General features: G+C 39.6%; 3 protein-coding genes across 4 annotated transcripts; 1 reads left to right on the forward strand and 2 right to left on the reverse strand.

The window, feature by feature from the left end:
* Window positions 1-196: 196 nt before the first annotated feature.
* Window positions 197-8,705, reverse strand: RB195_007774 (uncharacterized protein; the record flags this gene model as incomplete). Its single annotated transcript, XM_064181599.1, has 27 exons — window positions 197-322; window positions 483-578; window positions 711-824; window positions 892-1,068; window positions 1,695-1,774; window positions 1,830-1,914; window positions 1,994-2,104; window positions 2,294-2,434; window positions 2,506-2,677; window positions 2,884-2,999; window positions 3,058-3,216; window positions 3,552-3,698; window positions 3,752-3,832; window positions 3,891-4,019; window positions 4,068-4,180; window positions 4,241-4,358; window positions 4,435-4,599; window positions 5,153-5,277; window positions 5,335-5,458; window positions 5,515-5,671; window positions 5,729-5,897; window positions 6,744-6,900; window positions 7,267-7,357; window positions 7,429-7,559; window positions 7,765-7,874; window positions 8,342-8,462; window positions 8,526-8,705. The coding sequence occupies 27 exons, from the start codon at window positions 8,703-8,705 to the stop codon at window positions 197-199; spliced, it is 3,495 nt and encodes a 1,164-aa protein (XP_064038378.1).
* A 2,289-nt stretch (window positions 8,706-10,994) lies between these two features.
* Window positions 10,995-12,694, forward strand: RB195_007775 (uncharacterized protein; the record flags this gene model as incomplete). The annotated part of the gene is made up of 4 exons (XM_064181600.1): window positions 10,995-11,023; window positions 12,388-12,422; window positions 12,467-12,495; window positions 12,554-12,694. 4 exons carry the CDS (start codon window positions 10,995-10,997, stop codon window positions 12,692-12,694), a joined length of 234 nt encoding a protein of 77 aa, XP_064038379.1.
* Window positions 12,695-13,492: 798 nt separating this feature from the next.
* On the reverse strand, window positions 13,493-22,057 carry RB195_007776 (uncharacterized protein; the record flags this gene model as incomplete). 2 transcript variants are annotated; one of them, XM_064181602.1, is made up of 18 exons in its annotated part: window positions 13,493-13,669; window positions 13,728-13,904; window positions 15,037-15,098; window positions 15,256-15,499; window positions 15,556-15,667; window positions 16,913-17,024; window positions 17,082-17,190; window positions 17,247-17,372; window positions 17,432-17,647; window positions 18,379-18,483; window positions 18,544-18,756; window positions 18,917-19,111; window positions 19,167-19,313; window positions 19,533-19,614; window positions 20,013-20,134; window positions 21,464-21,650; window positions 21,733-21,875; window positions 21,995-22,057. In XM_064181602.1, 18 exons carry the CDS (start codon window positions 22,055-22,057, stop codon window positions 13,493-13,495), a joined length of 2,592 nt encoding a protein of 863 aa, XP_064038380.1. The 2 variants fall into 2 exon arrangements, with proteins under 2 accessions (XP_064038380.1, XP_064038381.1); XM_064181601.1 differs by having other exon boundaries at window positions 21,995-22,051.
* Window positions 22,058-22,283: the final 226 nt, after the last annotated feature.

Raw genomic sequence — 22,283 nt, forward strand, 5'->3', positions numbered from 1 at the left:
ATCGTATAATAGAACCCGTATGCAACTTATAATATCAACAAAAAAAAAGAACTGAGATCGCCTTGCATAAAACACATTTTTCAAACAAAAACAAAACAAAACGAGTCTTGTATTGACTAATTAAACTTTAATTTAATCATGCGAACGAGGAAATGACATAACAAACAAAAAAAGAAAGAAAGAAAGAACAGAAAAATCATGAAATAATCGATCTTTTTTCTGAAAGAAGAATGTCTTCAATGGTTTGTGCTGCCTGCTGAATCAAAGCCATCGCAGGAGCTGAGGTTTCTTGCCAGACGGTCTCCGATAAAAGCATCAGGACCTAAATCAGCAGTGAGTTGAAGAGCGGTGAAATAGTCATTAATCACTGACTATTTTCTCAACTAGACTGCAGATTAAATGAATCTACACCATAAATTCCAGCAGAAGTCTACATTCAAAACACACCTCCATCAAAAGTTTGGACAGAACAATTACCGTACCTGATCATCCACGTCGCTAAGACAGACATTTTCATACAGTCCTTCGGCAGCAGCTCTTCTAATGACCGGTAACGGATTCGAAAGGGCCCGTATTACCTAAATGTCCTCTACTTAATTACGTGAGAGGTGATGAAAAAGATCACTTTTCAAAAGTAACTCATTTCAAAGTATTTTTACGAGCATCTTCAGGAAAATAAAAGTGGAACGAACAAAAAACCAGGAACTAACCAACTGAGCCGCAATCCGCCAAGTTTGACTAGATCGTTTACATCCTAAAAGAGAACACAAAGAATTCAAGGCACTTTTTATCCGAGCTGGTGACGCCTGTCGCGAATTCACAATCTGAAATCACGACTACTCATTTTGAAAACAACGCCACTAAAAAATAAAATAACTCTACACTCCCCACCTTCGTTAACTGTAAAAGAATGCGTGAAAGAGCTCCTGATGCGTCAGGATTTTCTTCGAGAACGTACAATCTTGATAAAATCTGAGGAAGCAAACGTAGAACACTATTTCCTATTCGTGGAACTTTGCGACCCGCATCAAACAAATCTGCCACTGATCCGAGGAATCGCTCCAATAACTGTAAGTTGTAGGATACTCACTGGAACAAGAAATGACGTATTACGGTTCTATTTCTGCGCGTAAGAGCAACGTGTTTAAAAAAAGGAAAAGCGAGCAAACACTGAAAAGATTGCAGGCTTACGAGTCTAATAATCAAGCGCAGTGCATAACTTGGTGGCAAAACAAATAAACTACTGAGTAAACGAATACCAGAGCCGTGAAATTTAGTAAAATCACGAAACTTAGTTGGTAAGTCAAGAGTACCTATTTCAAAACAGTGTCACAAGAATAAATGTCCCTATCTCACCCCCCCCCCCCCTCTCTCTCAAAAAAAAAAAGAGAAAAAAGAAACGAAAAGAATAAAACAATGGCTATCATAGAAACACACAACACCCATTTTTTGCCTTTTTAGGTTCACCAATTGTCTCCTATTTCGAAAGAAAAGACTTTACAAAAGTAGTATTCCGACTCACACAAGGACGGAAAAAGAGAGTGTTTTAATTTCGTTTTTTTTTGGTTGCTTTCGGTCTGCTAGCTTTGCTGTAATTTGTTGTAGCAGTACATATAACACTGTTTACTCCTTCCACTAACTAAATCCGCACACTAGAAGCAAAAGACGTAAGAAGAAACCAAAACACTAAATACCTTAATGTCTTTCGAAATCGAAGCTTGATATTCCATTAACGCTTGGGAAGCACGCATTGTTGTTCCTTCGCTGACTCCTCCTGAAGAAGAAAAATTATTGTAGGAATCGTAGGGTTAGTATGATATGGTTCACACCTGCAGAAATTACTAGGCCACAAATAAGATCTTGATAGTAGTTCTCGCATAGTAAAAGCGGAGCCATTGAGAGAAAGATAGAGTCCTTTAATGTTGTTTGGTGAGTTATAAATGAATGAATCGAATCGATAAATTGAATCTGGACAATTCTTCGATAAAATTACCTGTATGAAGTCATGCTCATTATGATAAATGACTGAAAGTTCATCTGCATGTGCAATATGTCTGCGAATGATGTTAGAAGAAAGCAGTGTTATGATGCACTTACACGCAGTCTGAACAAAAACAATCTTTTGAAAAAAAAATCCCACAAGATTGTAACGATAGATGGGACAGAAATGTAAACAAATATTTCAGGAAAGTAAGATAATTGAAATTAATCATCGAAGAACATTAATGACGAACTGAAGATAGGATTAAAATACTTAAACTTAATAATAAAAATTGAATTCGTTTCTAGTCACCTCTCGGATGCGCCCAATTTTTCCAACACTCTGCTGTACCATGCACTGCACTACGCGCTGAGCATATTCTTCGATGAAAACTTCTTTTAATGTAGGAACACTCAACACTTTCGTCATGACACACATTGCTGACATTCGTACCTGTGAAGAGAACACAAATATTTAAAAGTTGTCAATGAAAGAGATGAAATTAGAAGAAAAGAAATCCTTACCAAACGCCCAATATCTCCGTGGCAATCGGTGGTATAATCCTCGACAGCACGAAACAAAACGTCAAAAACAGACGAGGTCCACTTCTCATAAGGTTGACCAGCAAACAATGCTCCCAGTGCATCGACTGCTGAGCGACGAGCCAATGCCCACTTAGCATCCAGATCGCTTTGACTAAAATATTCAAAAGACAGTACCAAAAAAGACTTCTGCTTCAGAATACCACCGAACAATCGATATCTTTGAAGCTGAAACTCGTATGCGCTTGCTCTTGGTGTCCGTTAGATATCAGACCGCGCTGATGAGGGTCCAAAACAGGCAACACACGCCGTTGAGCTAACGCCGCTAACGTAATCGGTTCAAAGCAACTTATTACTCACTTCATAATCACTCCACAAATTGCACTGAACAGTTCCTGACTGGTGAACTGTGGAGGTAGATATGTGACCAATGAGCAAACCCCAATCCGTTCATTCTCCTTGCGAGTATTTGCTATCTTTAACAAGATAAAAATGAAAATATGGAAAAAATATTCAAGTGTGAAATCCGACTACCTTAGATGCGAATAGTTTCACAGAAGTAGTGATCCCGTCTAACAACCTCTCAGTATAATATGCAGGAAAAAATGTGGAAGCCGCAGAAGCTGCTGCAGATCTTACGGCTGCTGTATCGTCACAAGCAAAAACTAGGAGACGTTCTTGCCACTTTTCGATCTAAAATTTTTCAAAGCTTTATTGGAAGAAGGTAGTAAAAATCAATCTTTCTAGGCACGAAACAACACAAATCAATAAGAGCCATAAATATTTTTGAAAAGCTTGTGCTCATAAACATTCAATCGGGCCATAGGATCTGAAGCGTAGTGTAAGCGTAAGCGGCTGCGCTCAAAATGGCAGGGTGGAGCTAGCGGGACATGATCGAGGAACCTCTATTCAACACCATAGCCCGTTTTGACACAGGTGTTTTTCATTCTCACAGTTTTCAGATCGTTTTGACCTGACTAAGGATATCCCTACATCAGGAAGGAAAGTGATCCAACGGAAAAAAATACCTCATCTGCATCTAACGGCACTGGAATGGCAGCTAAGCATCGAATAAACGCACACAAAGCAAGACGTGTCAATTCTCCTCCGAAGATTTTCAGCTTCTCACTTTCCTGGCGCAGTTTCCATGGCAATGAAATAGCATGTCGCAAAACCTAAAAAAAAGCAAAATGAAAAATGACCCAGCGGAGGATGTAGTAAGACTCACTTCTTTGTCGCAATGATACCCATTTGACAGCAAACCTTGCAAAGAGTGTGAAAGAGCCAATAAATAACCGTGCCTGTGGACCTGAATAAAATAAAATTAAAACGTTTAGTGGCCTAAAACAAACTTAAGTCGAACTCACAGGATTTGGTGAGTTGCAACCGCAAAGGAGGTTGTCAAGTTTAGCCGAGAGGTAGTAGGGTTGATGAGGAGCAAGTAGGCCGAGAGCTTTAGCCGCTTGTTCACGGATAACTTCGTCCCAGTGAACAATCTAAATAGTGACTGTTATCAGCAGCAATGGAAGGTATCTACAACCGACCTTATTTTCAAGCAGATGATCAACTATAGCTTCGGCATATTTGGGGAAACGAACAACTTCCACACAGACTTTAGTGTAACACCGCAAACGATTTCCTACTGCGAAGTAGTCCGCTGTAAAGATCCACATCAGATTAGGAGGAAATTTCAAGTTGTATCCACATGTAGCATTACCAATAGTCAGCAAGGCAACTCCATCCGGAAAATTCGCTTGACGACCGACGTTCTCTTGAAATGCGGCAGAAGCAGCACGGCGCAGGTTTACCTCTCTATCAAATAACGCAACACACATCTGTAAAAGTCACACAGGAAGTATTAAAAATTTGTAATGTCTGAATTTTTCCAATAGACATAGACTAGACCCTTACCAAACTAGTAGCCACAGTTTCTATGAAACTCTTTAGTTCTTCCGGTTCGTATGCGCGAGCAAAAGCCCATAGCACATAACAGGCAGCATCACGGACATTGCTACCAAGTGCGTGTCGTCCCATAGGCTCCTCATAAAACAGTGCTTGTTGGACTATAGGGAAAGCCTAAAAATTTATTCATTTTTGTAAACGATAACAGTCAAACGCCTAAATGTAAAAAAAAATAATACGTATACCAGCCATCATTTTTACTAATTAGAAAAAACGCGAAACAAATCAGTGTAAGACTTCCTTTTATCATGTGAAAGTAAAATGGAATGAATACTGAGAGGAATATTGACAAGCGTACTAAGGTACTCAGAGTAACGCAAACTTTAAACAATGGAAGAAGAGTGTTATGATTTCATCCAAAGTGGGATTGAGATTAAAATAACGCTTGGATCTGTTCTTCACATTCAAATATTGGTGGAAGACTCGTAAAAACAAGCACTGTTTTTGTAACTGCAATCAAAAATAAGTAACTAGTCGTCAAAACCAAAAAAAAACATTTATTAGCGCCTCATGCGAGGTGGAACAGAAAGATAAGCCATTAAATTAAGCTCATAACCTTCATCTCTTGAGAATGCTAGCAGAAAAGAGGAAAAGGAAGGTCCTTCAACTCCCCTACCCTCTTCAATATCGAAAATAGAGTACTGCCATCCAAAAAGAGTAAACAAACCTTATCAAGTGCTTCTGGTAAAAGAAATCCACGACGTGAAAGCTCAGCCAGCGCCAAACAACCGCCATGCCATGAGCAATGTCCGGCAAGACGATGAAAACACGAAGACAGTACCGAATCAACTACTAGAAAAAGTAGAACTCATTTTCGAGACTCGGTAGGAACAGAACACAAGTCCTGACCTTGAACAGCTAGGTCTTTTGGAAGTCTAGCGGTGATTCGCCCTACTCCTTTGGCGGCGGACCACCTCACGGTCGTGTGGTCATCCGAAAGGGCATGCAAAACACAACCAATTGCCCATTCAACCTAATACAAATTAAAAATAATGATGATTAGTCTCACCAGAGTCGCTGAAAACCAACCACTTCGCCAGGATGCTCGCACTCTTGTTCCTCATCACATATGAGCTCCTCTCCACCTAATCGACTACCATTCTTACTACGCAGATCGATATCAGCTACATCGACAATCGATTTGTTTGTCGATTTTAGATTCTCTTCAAGACGTCGCTTACCACGGCTAGAGAATATGCATCATCCTGCCAACTTGGCATATTTTAAATTCAAAACAACATACCGATATCTCCAAGCAGCTAATCTTGGTTTCAGAGCGACTAAAGCAAGTCTCTGAACCATTTTAATGAATATTTTCCTTGTCAATGCATCCGTTCCGGATTTTTTGGCGACGAAGTGGGATTCAGCGGCTTCGCGTACTGCAGACACATGAGGTAGAAGATGCTTCCTGTCTACCTTCAAAATTTGCAATTGAAAAGTACTAAGATTAAAGTAATTGTATAATCCGGTTAAAGAAAATTTCAGTGAATGAAACAATCTCGATCAAGCCTTGTACACAGACACTTGAAAGCTAGGCAGATTATTGCTCCGACTATCGACTACACTGATTTGGCCAGAATTTGACTGGTTTTTGCTTCAGATGAAAGAACAGAACATTCCCAAGGGCTATCACTTAATTACAGAAAACGGCAATAATTTTACGCTAGAAAAAACTATTCGTTTCAGATCCAATGAAATCTTAACAAGCGGCTCTCAAAAAAAAAAATTAGATTATGGATGCAAAAATCAGGTTGCACAAATCACACAATAAAACAGGAAGAAAAGTTGCAGATCCGTAATGGTGGAGAGGACAAAGTAGTCTTCTAAGTAGTCTTAGTTTATCTTTTTCACTAAATAGAGTTAAAAAAATGAGATAACTTTTAATTTCATGCAAAGCAAATACGCCCAAACAAAGCGATCACTTTTAATTGATTTTCTTGACCTGTAGCCAAGATTGGTATTGATCGTCTTTATTAAACAACAGCTAACGTTTCCGCGTTATCGCCTTCGTCGTTATCGCCATGAGTTTGCCGTTTGGATGCTTTTTGTAGGCACTTCAGAGGATAAATCACTAATGGCTTTGATTTTCCAGACTCTGACGAAGAAGATAACGCCGAAACGTTAGCTGTTGTTTAATAAAGACGATCAATACCAAACCTGGCTCAAGAAAATCAATTAAAAACTACGTTTCAAGATGCCGAGATTCAAAGACATTCGAACATGGGCAAAGCGATAAGTATTAAAATAACCCAGCAAACCTACATGCTTGAGAATAGCACAAATGAGCAGTGCATAGCCTAAAAGATTTGGTGAATTCTCGGCTATATGTCTCCTACACTCCTCCACTGTCACGGGGATGAGAGGAATTCCGTCATGACGAGCCAAACACTGTGCAATTATTAGAGCAGCCGCAGTCTGAAAAGTGGTGGAAAAAAATTATAAGCGTAGTTTGAATCGGAATACAACCAAATATCCTCGCTGATGAAACACTACACCGGGAACCTCGAAGCTTTACAAAAAGTTAGTTTAATGAAAGGATGGGAATTTCCATGAAATCTTCCAATAAAAACTGGGCTTATAACTCAATTCAATGAAAGGGCGGAAACTGCCATGAAACTCTCTCTAATAAACCACAAATGAAACGCTATTTTCAGTCCTTTGATTTTACGACTTACCTGTTTCAGTTAAATAAAACAACTGTAGAGCATATAAATAATATCGTTCTGATATAGTTATAGAAATTAAACATAGAATTGAAATAGATGATTGATGAACACTTACATGCGTGGACGCCCACGGATACTTCAGATAAGAATTGGCTACAGCAAGAATACGGCTAATGGTGGATCCCGTTTGTCCTGCCGGATCGAACCTGAAATTACAGAAATTAGAAGCAAAAGTTTCCAAAGAAAGTATGCCGCAAAAAACTAATTTTAAAAGAACCTTCGGAAATCGAATGGATTCTTACAGACAATCCACAACCACAATAGCAGCATATGACGTTCGTACAAATCGCTACCTATGTTTCCCTGGTACTGCTCCAAAGTAGTTAGAAGTTTATCAAGATACGAGACCTTAAAACAACGTGTGTTTGGTGCAAAAATAAGCTTGCAATCAATCTCACTTCAACCTCACAGAAAGGAGATTCTGAATTTCATGAACATTCAAAAATTAGAAAGAACGACTGAAACAACAATGAAAATGAATGAAGAACACAAGAGAAGAATCCTTCCTCTACCAACAATAGAAAATTAACAAAAATTACTTAGACAAACTCACGTGATGTGGAAGAAGCCTCACAATAACTTTATATCCACGAACTTTCGTCAGATGTGAAATATAATGCAGCGCAGTGATCGACAATTTGTTCAAACCTTTCTGAGAACTACCTGGAATACGTATTTATCGCCTTTGTTCCTTTTCAGTCTTTCCGACTGCAGAAGTAAAAGAATGAACTTTATAAAACATTATATCATTACAAAATCAAGTGGGATCGAGGACCGAACAATCTACAGACAAATTTCATAGCAAAAAAAAGGTTCGGTTTAAAGGTCAGAGGATTTGTCTCCAAGTATCATAGTAGTATATCACATAAGATTTTTTCCAAGACATTTTGTACTTCTGTTTCTATTATGTATTTCTTTCCAGTGAAATTAAAGTTATAATAGAAAGCAGCTTTTCTTCTAGTCTACATAAATTGGGAAGTGGAATTCGTATCAGGTTTTAACAACAAACACTCCTCCTTTTTAAATGTTTCTAGAAAAAGGACTGAATCTTACTATCCTCAAGTAGAAAATAATAAAAACAAAATCTTTTTCAAGTGTTTCTACTTCTCTGTAGTTAATAAAAGAGTCACCTGAGGAAGAAAGGATGATGTACGACTCTAACGTCTTTAAAAGGGTAGGAATAATACAATCAAGAAGATTCGGTTGTTCCTGATAAATATCGAGAAGTCGAGCGTAACGATCAAAATCATTCTAAAAAACAACTATTACAGAAAAAAAAAGAAACTGGAAAGAAAAACAAGGAATATCGCTTACATCCAAAACATCATCTTTACCGCTTTCAACAATTTCCGGCAAAGATTTCACAATGTTCTCAATGACTTCACGATGACTGCTTGATAAAACTCTTGGAAGACATCCAACCACGTCTTCATCGTCATCGTCAGTGGTTGCCTGGATGCGATCGGAATCTCCACTCTGTGAGGTATCCCTCATCCTGAAAAAAAATCCTCGCTCAGAAAATATCACCAGTCGAGTCGTGCGCGATGACTCAATCGGCTGTGTAGGCGCTCATCAATAAACGAATGTAAAAATTGTTAGAACCGGTGAATTTTCGGAAAAGAAAAGAACATTCGTGTTAAAACGACTTACTATAATTTTCATCAACAACAGATCAATATCAAATGTAACTAAAAGAAAAGGCCCTCTGTCTTAGTTAACATAAGGATAAAAACCAAACGGGAACCATAGGATTCAAGAAGGCGAACTTCTGTGCATTATTAACGCTACTTTTCCTATTTCTGTGCTATTCTTCCAGAATATTACGAACGATTGATCATTCTAATTGAACTTCGCAGTGCCACACTTAGAAATACCACCAGTGCAAAATTCATACGGCCATCAAAAAAAAGAAGAATAGAAGCTCACTGCACTTGAGCACAAAATACAGTAGATTATCCTAAACACATTCGAATCTTTTGCACTTCGCTACTGTCGCAGATCACTATCGTACTGCGGGTAATCCTTGCTAGGAAGTTCCCTATGAAATAGTGCATCGCACATTGTCCTAATGTGAATTATAAAAATTTGTATGTGAGCGACCTCACACAAATTGCGACCAGCCCAGCGACCTGTAATCGCACACAACAATCGACTAATTCCAACGAAATTCGATTATCTCTAGATAATATCGTAGAGTTTGCTTTGGAAAAAAAACCTGGCTAAATGTAGCGGTAGCAATACATTTTCCCCGAAGAAAAACCCCTCGAAAAGAGTGCATTTCTTCGGAAGAGCTATGGACTTGTAAGTAGGATTAGGATGGATTTGAACAGTAAAAAAAACTAGTATTTAGAGGACACATTTAAGAAAAGTCAAAATTAAAGAAATTTTTGTTCAGGGAAGCTACATCATCTCTATGGAGATATTGCATACAACAATTTTCTATCTGTGCTCCGTTTTTGAATCCTAGCATTTCTTTTCCTCTGCCCTGCCTTTAGCCTAGGTACGTAAGGCACCGTGGACTGCAGCCTTTCCTAACCGCATGCACAAAAAAAGGAAAAGATTCTCGAGATTCCTTCAAGTGGTTCGCAAAAACACGCAAAGAGAACAGAACAGAACCTAATATAATTCCCCACGGAATATTAAGCAACAACTTGATCAAAACCATGCAGTGAAGTCGGGAAGAACTCTAATAGCCAAAAAACAGGTAGGAATTACCATCAAATAACCAGTTAGTGATTGCTAAACCGTGTCCCGCTATCATTCTCTGCAACGACGGAGGAAAAAACACTAGACGGTGAAACTCCGAAAAGTCAGGCACCTACGAACGACTAGGAATTGACGTCAATTACAGCGATTTATGCCGTGTTCGCACACAGAACATCTCGACTTACGGCGTTATCCACGAAATCGGTCGCTCGAGGGTTGCTGGACGTGAGTGTGACAGCGGTCGTTGGGAGTGTATGAGGAGCTGTGGTCTTGTTATACTACCCTTGGAAGCAACGTAATTAAACGATACGTTCCCTGAGCTTCTCGATCTACATCAGAATAGAATAGAATAGTATCCATCCGTTCGTTGCCGTTCGATGTTCTGTGGGAGTTCACGTCCCTCTCGGTGCTGAATTCGACAATGTCCAGAAATTCAGCGTGATCTGACGGAGAGTTCTTATCCAGGATTCCTTGATTCCTCTAAGGATTTGGCTTAGATTCGACTCAAATTATGTCGTTTGTGGTTTGCTGGCGATAGCAGCCTCCTGCGAATTTTTTTCTTTGACTTTCGCCAATTAATTGTGACAAATTATGTTGCTCGCATGTGTCCAAACGATTACTTGCATCTGGTACGGGCTACCGCAATAATGGTCCCACCTCGATCACGACCGCTAGCTTTTGAGCGACGATAACAGGGAGAGCGCAACCAGCTGTGCAATTGCACAATTGCAAATCAAGGGTTCTGAACCCGACTATGGAGGCTTCGATGAAATCTGATTGACTGGTCTATGGGCTATAAGATTTTCAAATTCCAAAGATAGTTCCAGATTTCCCATGTGTCGTATTTATCTACCTCTTATCATCTCTATTTATTTATTTATGTATTTATCGCATAAGCACTGATTTGAAACCGTTCTAAGTCGGATTTTCAATGTATGCGATCGTAAACATACAACCACTTGTTGTTGTTTGCTTGTCTACGACATGTGTGTAAATCTAGGTTTGTTTATTCAGGTCTGAAGGCGAAGGAAGTTAGGAGAACTCTCCTTCTCTCCTTGCAGTTGTAATAACTAATCCATGGTAGAACTGCTATCCTACCTTCCCCGGTGAGTTCCATAGAGTTGATCCTGGGAACCGCAGAGACATCAGACGAAGTCAAAGTGGATTATCGAAAGCTAGTGCAGTTTCTTGGGCGAAAGCTTGCCTGAGTGTCCACATATAATCATTTAGGGAGTTTTTTCAAATAATCAGGTTTTTTGATCGGAGTTTTTGTTTTTACGGGAAATGTCTGACCGAATAAGAAACTCTTTCATATGTGCATAGAAATATAGTCGGTTCAAAACCACACGAAGCTCGGTGCTGTTGCGTAAGCGGCTGCGATCGAAACGGCGCGGTGCGACCAGTGGCTGGCATAGAGGTACGACCGGCCGCGAACTGCAGCGATGAGTGCTGCTGGCAAAGGTCCCATTCTGATCGCAACCGCTACGCTCCACCGCTTCGAGCGCAGCCGCTTACGTAACTGCACTTCATGTCGACTATGTACCTGTTATGAATGTCGTTTCGAACACTTATCCGAATATGTATTCTTCAATAGAATAGCTAGCAAATACAAATATTGGGTAAAGTGTAGTTGGGGGAGGGCACTCAACCGTGCTCTTATTTCTGCAGGTAAATAACCGAATCAGTCGGAACCCTAAGACTTAAGCATTAGTCCTAGAGGATCTATGACATGTAAGCTAAAGTTACTAAGAGAAAAAGGAAAATAGAACTTCCAGAAATAAGAGCACGGTTGAGTGCCACTTAGCTCCATTTTCCTCAAATATTTTTTTTTACACTCATTAGCAACATTCCGTTTATTTATTTCTTTTTCGGCTTCATAAGGCATGATAAATTGTTAAAATGTGGCGAGCCTCATTTTTTATTGTTCTCTTTGTTTCATCCTGGAATTTGCGACTGGTTACAGCTCTAACATTGTCACTTTGCTTCAGCTCGCCAAGACGTTCCCGGTCTTTTCTAATGTGAAGCCTGGCCTCAAATGCTCAGGAAAAGGTTAATCTTATAAAAAAAAAACAGGTACATGCGTACTGTAATGTATTTGTTCCAGTAGAAAATATCTTAAGCTTGATGGAGCTGAGTTTTTTTTCAATAGGATTAGCCAGATGTAATGGTAATTCTGTAGAGTTTTTATTTATTTTTATTTTATTTCCATGCGAATAATGTTTATTACCAGCTTTTTCATCGTCTGGAAGAATTTTTGTAGCTGGTCATTGTAATTTTTAATTACGATCAATTAACACTATTCACTTGTTTTTACGCAGTGAATACAGAAAAAAAATAACATGAGAGCTCTTTTAATCCTTTACCATCGAAACCAAGGTACAAATGTAAAGAAACTTGCAGAAAAAAATCTCTGATGTTGAAGACGTCTAGCCATGTGGTTTGTTCAAAGTTTCGCTAACGAGGATTTCAGCTTCAAGGATGACTCCACTCTCCGAAAGGCCTCTAGTATGAATTCTGAGGCTATCCATCACTTCCGGACCCTACATGAGGCAGGAAAAATTTGAAAAAGGAGAAGAAGGTGATGTCATACGTCTACTGGGATTTTGCAATTCTCATACATATAGAACTTGTTTCAGGTAACCTCTGAACTGAACTCTGAACAGATGAAGCAGTCTTCCATAAATCAAGTGGATAAAATTCCAGCTTCAGTGAATGTAAGGAGAGTATTACTGCACCGTCGCATGTGTACGAACAACCAGGAAAGAATCCAAGGTTAGAAGAAATTGAATTGTTGTTTCTTACTGCACACTTCCGTGAAGTCACACCATCCGACTATCGATTGCTTCGATCGATGGTATGTAGTTATATACATGCATGTGTACGTTTGTAGGTTTTGTTTTTTGTTGTTGTTTGTTTGTTTTTTTTTGTTTATTTGTACGATTTCGACCACTTATTTTCTTACAAGCTATGCAACGTTGCTTTGCTCTGTATTTGAAGAAATTCCTGCGACAACCGCGTTACTATTTTTTGCGCCTAATCTTTTAATAACGAAATTCTCGTCTGAAAAATTTTATGTACAAGGTTTATTGTGATCTTTTCTTTAATTGAATCCAGTCATAACTTATTCAGCATTAATTACAAATTATAAATGAGCAAATAGATTCAGATAGTTGGGGTGACACGTATGGCAGTCACGTCCTCCCCTCAATCACATAACCGGAACATAAAAATAGCACTAGGCACAGCTATTACTGTACGTACGGTACTCACCGCTTAAACCGTAAGCGGTATCTCTAAGGCAGTGTTTTGTCAATGATGGATAAACAAATGAACGTAAACATCGGATGTGATCATCGGTAATATTATGGCGCTCCCTGACTCGCGCTATGGAACTCGAAGACATCGTCTAAACGGTTGATGCACCCGAAACGGCTCTTAGCCGTACGCTGTGTGAATGGAACAACTCTCAAGAGAAAAAGAAGAAGAAGGAAAAAAAAAGGAAAAAAAAAACGAAGTGAATTCTAATATCTACTCGGATTAGTTATTATTTGGACTTGTATGATCTCCTAAGATGTTCAACATTGGCCGCCACCTATGCCCAGAAGTGATGGTGAGATGGTCAGATCGGTTGCGATGTACACACCGTGTTCGATGATACGAATTTGTGGATTGATTATATTGATCGGCAGACCACCGAGACCACTGAGAGGAATGTTGATGGCGATACCCTTTTGTAGTGCATCGTTCAACACCTAAAAATGCATATATGTCTCGTATATATGAAACATAAGATAGTCCCAGTCTGCGTACCCTCTGAAGCAATTCCTTTCCAAGATTTCCAAGATTATCGAGAGCATCCTGTGGTAATCCTAATGATCCAGTCCTATCCGTCATTTTGAGGTTTTTAAATTCAGCTGTCCCCGTCAATCTGTTACCACGCATTTGGAGGACTACTGTAATTGTAGCAGCAATTGTTAGCGTTCCAACCTAAATCAAATTTATTGGACACATTAAGTGTAATGATAGAAGTTGTTAATTTTGGAAAGTTCTACTTATCCACGGAATCACACCATATAGAAAATAATGTGGATGTTAGTGAGAGGTAGAAAGAAGCGGGTGGATTTCTCCTGTTCGGATAACGACTACTCACAACCGCAATTAAACTAGTTGGAATGTATTCTAGTTGATAGTGACGGTGGGGGAAAGATGGTCGAATAAGCCACATGATCACTGAGGCCTATTCCGCTTCTTTTCCCTACATATCGCTCCGCAACTAAGAATCCTTTTATTTTCCCCAAAATGTCAAAAAAAATTCAGTGTCAAAAAGCGGTGCACGCTTTGTATTCTTTTTTTTTCTTGTTTTATGGCTCAGCTATAGGTGTTTTCGATAAACAAATAAATATCCGTCCTCTCCACCGTCCAAGCGGTAAACTATATCCGAATATAAGCACCTGAAAGGAGATGTATAGTAGGGTCAAAATGACATGGAGCACGTACGCAATTGCGTACGTGGCTTCTTTCGGGGTGCTTCAGTGGAGCGTAGCGGTTAGGAGGTAAGGAGTGAGACCGTTGCTGCCACCACCCATTGCTGCAGTTTACGACACCTCGGTTACAACTGCTGCCTCCACCACGCCGTTTCGAGCGTGTACGCAAATGCACCGTAACTACACTCGTGATTCATGTCGTTTTCACGAGATTATACATTTGTACCCTCTGTAACAAATCATATAATCCAGTTCCTATAGTCGAGTCAAAACGACATGAAGCTCGGTGCATTTGCGTAAGCGTCGCGGTGCGACCAGTGCCTTGCTTCGAGGTGCGACCGTCGCGAGCTGCAGCGATATGTGGTGTTGGCAAGGGTCCGCTCAATCCTGATCACTACGCTCACCGCAACGCTTCGAACGCGGTTACATCGAGCTTCATGTCGTATTTTTCGACTTCACAATGCCACCGTTTTCTATCTACCGTACTCCAGTACCTAAAAGTTAAATGGGTCTCATATCAATGACGTTCCTAAACCTCTTCAGCTAAATATATTTCTACTGGAGGTTTAGTATCAGTCAACGTATAATTAAACAGCAAATTATTCAATAGTAATTAGGCATATGACTGCCCCTACCCTAGTGTTCGTTCCGTCAATGTAGATATCTGCATCCAAAACGCCATCCAGGGTTACCATACCTGGAAGATAAAATGGCTAACCTAATTTCTTAGGAACATCTTGTCATTTCTGAAATACTCAAATGGTTTAAAGGAGGCAATTGATGGGTTCAATGCCTCAATGACTATTCTCCACCGTAAAACTACTGCGAATGACTTAATAGAAATTTAAACCAACCTCCTTGAGCTTGGCTGAGAATCGCTGAAGGAGCTCGTGCTGTCCTTATTACTATGGCTATTTTTTGATTCGGATATTTCTCTCGGATAGCCGGAAGAATATCACCGAAACATATGCCAAGATCTGCTAATCCTCCAGCATCATCTTGTCGTTTTCCTCTCTTTCCTTTTACTATCACAGCACGTTTAGTTCGATGCGTTTTCAATGACTTCAGTGCACGACGACGACGGGTCTCCTCATCGAGCTTAATGACTTTATTTTTAACATTCGGTTTGAAAAAAATTCCATTGAACCATTCACCTCCACATCTGTAGGTTCAAGTTCCTCCTCCTCTTCTTCATTGCAAGTAGTTTTCAGGAGTTCGCCGATCTTCGGTGTCTCTGGTCCAATGCGGAAGGTCAGGAATTGTTTCCTGAAGTACAAATCTTGCGTTGGCTAAGTCAAACGTAGGAAATTTACTGTCTTATCGAAAGATTCAGTGATACTCAATAAACCTCCTAAAAGGATAGCTTTCTCCTGTTTATTTACTTCACATGCGGGACATTTTTGTAGAAATTGCGGAAAGGCAAAAATCAGCAGAGAATTAAAAATACTCTTTGATAGGATCCTGGTAGCACTCTTCCAGATTTTTTTTTGTTTTGGAGCACTTAATCTGCACAGGCGCTCCGTTTTGGAGCCTAGCGAGGGAAGCAAAATATTTAATTATAATACTTTGATGCTTTAATTAATTTTAATGCTTTAATTATAATGCTTTGATGTTTTAACTCGTAGTGTCGTTAGAACCCCTTTTAGCGGACCTTCTAAGAACATTTCAGTCAAAAAGAAAAAGTGCTAACGATAAAAAGATGGGTAAAATCGCAAACACAACCCATCTATATATGCACTTTCAGTTTTTGCTGAGACGTAATGAAGTATGTTAAGAAAGCAAAAAAAAAGAAAGAAAAACTCTGGAAGAGTGGGGTTTTGGTCTTGAGAACCCGGAAAAAAAAGAACAAGAAGCGGTTCATGCGTATCTTATTGGCTCATATGGATCTGATATTTCTGGCGAGTCATTTCATTCGTTGTTTATTCAAACGATTTTCCCCAAGTAGAGGTATATGGCTTAAGCCAACATGGAAAGTATACATGTAAACAGTGTAAACTGTTTTCTGAACAGGCAAATGAATCTCTTGGTTTAATTCACTTAAAATATGTGTATATTTATTTTATCATCTACATGTTTATTATGTATTTATTTGTATTATTCATTATTTATATTTACTCACATATTTAATTTATTACTTGCAATTTTATTTAGTATATATAACTTAATTGATATTAATTGATTCAACACATATTCTATATTCAATTGGTGCATTTATAGTGGGTAAGTCTGTGGAATTTTTCCGTTGTAAGAATATGAAGAATAAAGTATCTGGCTTTAATCAATCCGCGAAGAAAAGGGTTTCTTGTGAAAAAAGTGGTTTCAGTGGAAGTAATATTTTGAAAAATTTCGATTTCAGAGAATTTTACTCAGGGTTTGTTTTTAAAAAAAAGATAAAGAAGAGGATTCATAGATATTAATGTTTACTTTCACATGTTTATGCATTATGTATGTTTGCGTATTTTTGGTGCCGCAAAAAACTTAGCACTCGTTCACGTCTTGACTAACACTAACCTATGTAACCAGTAGAAAAGTGAGTTAATCGTGTAGTCAGAGAGGATGAATTCAGCCATGTGTGGATCGTAATATGAGGGGAACATAACCGGGAACGCTCCGAATGGTGTTCCTGAAAAATTCTTCATTTTTCTTCGCCAAAAAGCCAGTGATCTCCGAAAGAGAGTACCTCCTCGTGCATTCGGACTAAACTCTCCAGTGAGATCAACAGTGAAGTCATTAGATGTGGCTTGAGTGTTCAGTAATTGTAGCGAAAGATAGAGATCATTCAATTTGCGCTGTAATAGGAAAAATTATCTATTGATTGATTGTATTCGAAAGGATTCGAATTCACCATGTCTAGACTGGCGAAAAGTTGTCTGAGCAAAGACATTGGGTCCTCTTGTCCGCCACTAACAGGACATTGTGCGCATAGATTAGATGGTGGTGGAATAATCATTGGTGGTGGTGCACCACGTACCTATATAGAACGAAATTAATCAGATTTGGGAGAAATTGGAACGAGAAATAATGACCTACCGGAGGAGGAGGCGGGAATCGTGGACCTCTAAAGCCACCGCCGCCACCACCACCAACAACACCACCGCCGCCGCCGCCACCACCACCGACCGGACGATATCCATATCCACCACTTCTAACGATACGAGCAACTGCTGTAGGTCTGGCCTCATTGTTGGTGACACGATAGATGAGAGGAGCAACTTGTCGTTTTGTTCGAGCGACGGGAATCAATATCTGAACATTGCGAATAAGCGACATATCGATCGAAAGAGAATAAAATCGAAAGAAAATAGCAGGTGAGATGATTTTTTTGAGTTTTTAGAATTATTTTCGATTCGTCCTCATTTGTACAATTAATCGTTTATGAATCTCTCTTATTCCCTCTAAAGGCATCACCCCACGAATCTGGGTTGGTGCGAGTTTTAGGTGAGTTATGCCTATACGGGGTCGTAGATTATGGGAGGAGGGTGATTTCTTTTTTTCATTTCTTCCTAATCGCCACAGGGAACGTCCCGGAAGAGGCGACGCTTGCATAAGGCTGGGGCGCTCCAATCGAACTCGTAGGAAATAGCGCCCCGGAACGCTCGAAGCCGTATCTTCCGGGCCATTTTTTACGGCAATTAGGAAGAAATGGACGGAATCACCATCCTCCCCATAGTTTGCGACCCCTTATAACCCACCTGAAACTCGCACCACCCCAGATTAGTGAGGTGATGCCTTTAAAGATGTAGTGTACGGACTGACTTTATTTTTTTTTTTCGAGAAGGTACGATTTGATTTGAAAAAAGACCCCTCCTATCGGCGTAATAATATCGTTGCCATGCTTTATCTATTTATTTGCATCCTACTATACCTTCGTTCAGTCGTTGTTTTTTTTTTATTCTTCTTTCATTATTTCATTATTCTTTTCATAAAGCTCAATATTTTTGCTGAGCAAAAAAAAATTGATCCAAATTAAAACATACCACCCTCTGCTCATTTCCTTGTTGGAACGGTATAGCACGATAACGAGGATTTGCCGCATGAACAACTGGTCGAAGAGGAGTACTACCTCTTCGCGCTACTACCGCCTAAAACAACAGTAGCTAGTTAAATCCACAGCGTAAGCTGCTACAGTAACTATGACCGACTTGATTAGTCTGATACATTCTTTGCGTAAGTCCTCTCGCCACCGCCGGCCCTTCTTTGTATGCCGCATGAGGGATCTGTGGTGCAACTGCTCCACCTCCTGAAACTGGAGCAGAAACAGGAGCAGGAGCGGGTGCTGGCGGCAACGCTGCTGTCTTCTGTGGCCCAGGCAGCTGAGGACTGATCGGGACATTGCCACGGCACTGAGTTTGGCACTGGAAGGGATAGAAAATGAGGAAAAGAAGTAATAAGGTCCAAAGGCCTTGGTCTGGAGGACGAGGGAGGTAGAACTCAGGAGTAGTCGAGAATAGGATTTTATCGTATACCAATAGATAATTGATTTGCAGTACGGAAATACCGCCGTCGTAAACTTACGTATTGAGGGGTAGGTGCCGCTCCTCCTCCTAAACCTCCCATTAATGCTCCACCGAACATGCTGAGCATCTGGCTGACAGCAATCGACTGCGGTAGACCCGCTAGTCTAGTGTTTACCCTTTCATTAACAATAGAAGGTAATTGTCCACAAATTTGACTAGGGATCATTTCACGAACTTGACTTGAGATTCGTTGCTGAAACATGCGTTGTAATTCCGGGAAAAAGCACTAGAATGAGAATGGGACCTACTCTAAACTGTGAGTTGATGATGTCTCCGATAAGACCTCCGTGTTCAATGTAGGCGTCAGCGTATCCGATTTGTACATTACACGACAGTATACGCAGGTACGGGCCGTATGGACCTCGTTCGATTCCCAACTCAACGGTGATCGTTGCCTAGAGGGGTCAAATTGAGAGTATCAACGCCTTACTTCCGTTAATTTTTGAAAATATCCGTTTTTAAAATGCAGGAAACTCTTTTCTCAAATCGTGATTAGCTTTCTCAAGTATTTAAGACGTCGCCCTAAGGGAAAACTGTAAAGAATTTGATATTTGTACAGTAACCTTGCAATAATTTAATGGATATACCATTGAGAGTAACCCGCACAAACGTACCTGATGAATATTCGCTTGAATGATTCCCGTAAGTGCTATGGGCAGTAGGATAACAATTTGACCACCGAGGTTACCAGTAATTCTAAAAGGTTTTATTATTCAGTTAATGCATAGGTAACATCATTTTTTAAATTTAATATAAAAAAATGGTTTAGCGTTATGTACCATATTATTTAAAAGACCATTTCTTTCTTTACAAGTTAGTATTTTTGTTTTTTTTTCAATGCGGATTTAATTTTTGTTAATTTCTGTACTTATACTGTGCTATGTATGTCTGCAGCTACTGCAGTCGTCTGCAATTGCAGACGTGTCAGAGAGGGAAAAATTTTTCGAATATTTTTTATTTTAGAGCTATGTAGTTGATGTTGTTCGCGTTCGTTTGCAATGAACGTTTGCAAAAATCCATTAGTTAAATTAAATTAAATTAGTAAAAATTCCATTCCCGTCGAAGATCATTCTTTGATCGTAAATTCCACTCACCCAACATCTACATTCTGTACTTGTAGAACAATTCTATTCGGTGGAGCCGGATAGAGGACAACTCGTTGTGGGCATCGATAACGAGACACGTACAGATTGTAGATTTGTATACATCCATTAACCTAAATATTGATTCTACTAGTAGAAAAAATTCAAATTTTGCTTGAAATAGGCTTATTCCGGCGAAACACTCAGGAATGGGGGTTTTAAGAGGGAATTTTTTGATGAGGTTTTTTTTGGAAATTTTTTCATCGAAAGAAGACTTTTATGACCGCCGACGAAAAAAAAACCAGGTTCATATCCGGTAATGACGACAAATAGGGATTTTTCGCTCGGTGTGCAAAATTCTCTATTTTCAAGAAAATAGTACAAGGTATATGTTCCTAGTCAAAGCTTCCTCGCTGCACATAGAGGGAAATTTTCATTATTTTGTCTGGCATTTTTTTTATTTGTTTTGAATCTGTTGTTTTTTTTAAATTATTGTTTTGCCTCTTTGCTCTAATATGTGTCGAAGATAGGGAAGGAAATAAATAGAGAGATAAGAGAGATAGAGCCAAAGGCGTACGGTAGTGAAGGGAAATGTGAGAGTGAGGTCAATGTGAAAGTTTAAGTTTTCCACAAGGGGAAAAAAAACTCCGCACAAACTCTGATTACTGGGATGGAATGCAGATATTTTTAAGGATTTCTGTTGTAGATGTGGTTCTGGGGGATATCTCGAGTAGAAATACAAAGAATTATGACCAATCCCTAAAATCCATGGCTTTTTCATCGAATGTTTAGAGAAGGATTTGTGGAATTAGGAAATGATCCCGTGATCTCATCATTAATCCTTTCTTCAGGCGTTCACTATATGTTTACTGTGTTTGTTTTGTATTTTATCCTTACCAAATCCTTTTTGGCACACCATTGAGCGTAATAAATAATAAATAAATAAATAAATAAATAATAAAGTAGCCAAGTGTTCCAATTGCAGAGAGGTTGACTAAAAATTAAGTAAGAAATGTAGACAGGTGTAGTGAGAGAAGTGTGAGTTATTCCCATGAGGTTCTCTTGAGGAGATGGCCCATAGAAAAAAGCGAGACCATTTTTCTGGTACAATGCTTTGGATTTAACATACAAGCGCCTTCTATTGTAATTAATTAGTGCCTAGAGATTTTGTAGTACAGTAGAGAGTTTCGATGGATTTCATCAAACAGTACTATCCATAATTTTTGTTTCCGGCTACCGTAGAGAAACCAGGTTGGGCTAACGAGCTTACGAAAGAACTAGAGGAAATCATGGATTTGGTGGTACCTATGAAGAGAGGTTACTAACACAGAATTTGCAAACGAATCCCATTGCAGGAATCCTAGTGTTTTCCTGGCACTTTGAAAAATGCTGGATAGCTTATAAGGGAAAGAGAGGAAAGAAACCAATGGTCAGAAAATTTGGAAAAATGTTCCCTAACTCACCTGTGGGATGCACTGAGTGATTGGTGGAATTCGAGCCTTCTTAATCTCTTGATTAAGCACATCAGCAAGCATTCCGCTAGCATACTGGAAAGCTCGTTGATTCAATCGTGCTCGGATCCCTGGATAACCTCGAACACCCTGCAGAAGTACGGGGTTGAAATCGAGTGCACAACCGGCGCCGACACATCTGAAGTAGTAAATCAGTTCGCCCAGATGGTGGAAAACATTTCCGTTCAGAAATTTGTCGATTTAAAGCGATTAGGACCTACCCTCCTCCACCGCCCACAGGTCCAACGATACCTCCTCCACCACCTTGGAATCCACCACCACCACCACCGCCAACTGCAACACCATGATAGCCACCACCTCCGCCAGCGGAAACGAGTCCCACAAGCCACGCAAGTATTGCTATCTTTAAGTAGATGTTCGCTTTAGGACCAAAGTAGAATTTTCAAAAAATAGAACTGTAGGAAATACGCCAAAATGAATATACGCCAAATAGGACTGTAGGAAAACGGGAAAAACTCGTACCTCATGCACTATCATGCCGACGCGGGCCGATGGTAGGACCTGAAAAGAGCATTTCATGGTCATCACCACGATATAGACTATGGAGAGCGCAATACGAGTTTTATGGAACGAAAGCGGAAAATCGTTGAAAAATACGACATCGTCCTCGAAAGAAAAATTGCAAAACACCACATCACAGCCCTTGCGTAATGTGAAACTAAAACAGGAAATTTTCTTAGAAAGTTGGCTACGGTTCCAGTATTTGAAGAGAATAATAAATCATAGAACCTGTTTCGGATGAGCATCCAAT

Source organism: Necator americanus, chromosome I, assembly GCF_031761385.1.
Source record: "Necator americanus strain Aroian chromosome I, whole genome shotgun sequence".
NCBI lineage: Eukaryota > Metazoa > Nematoda > Chromadorea > Rhabditida > Ancylostomatidae > Necator > Necator americanus.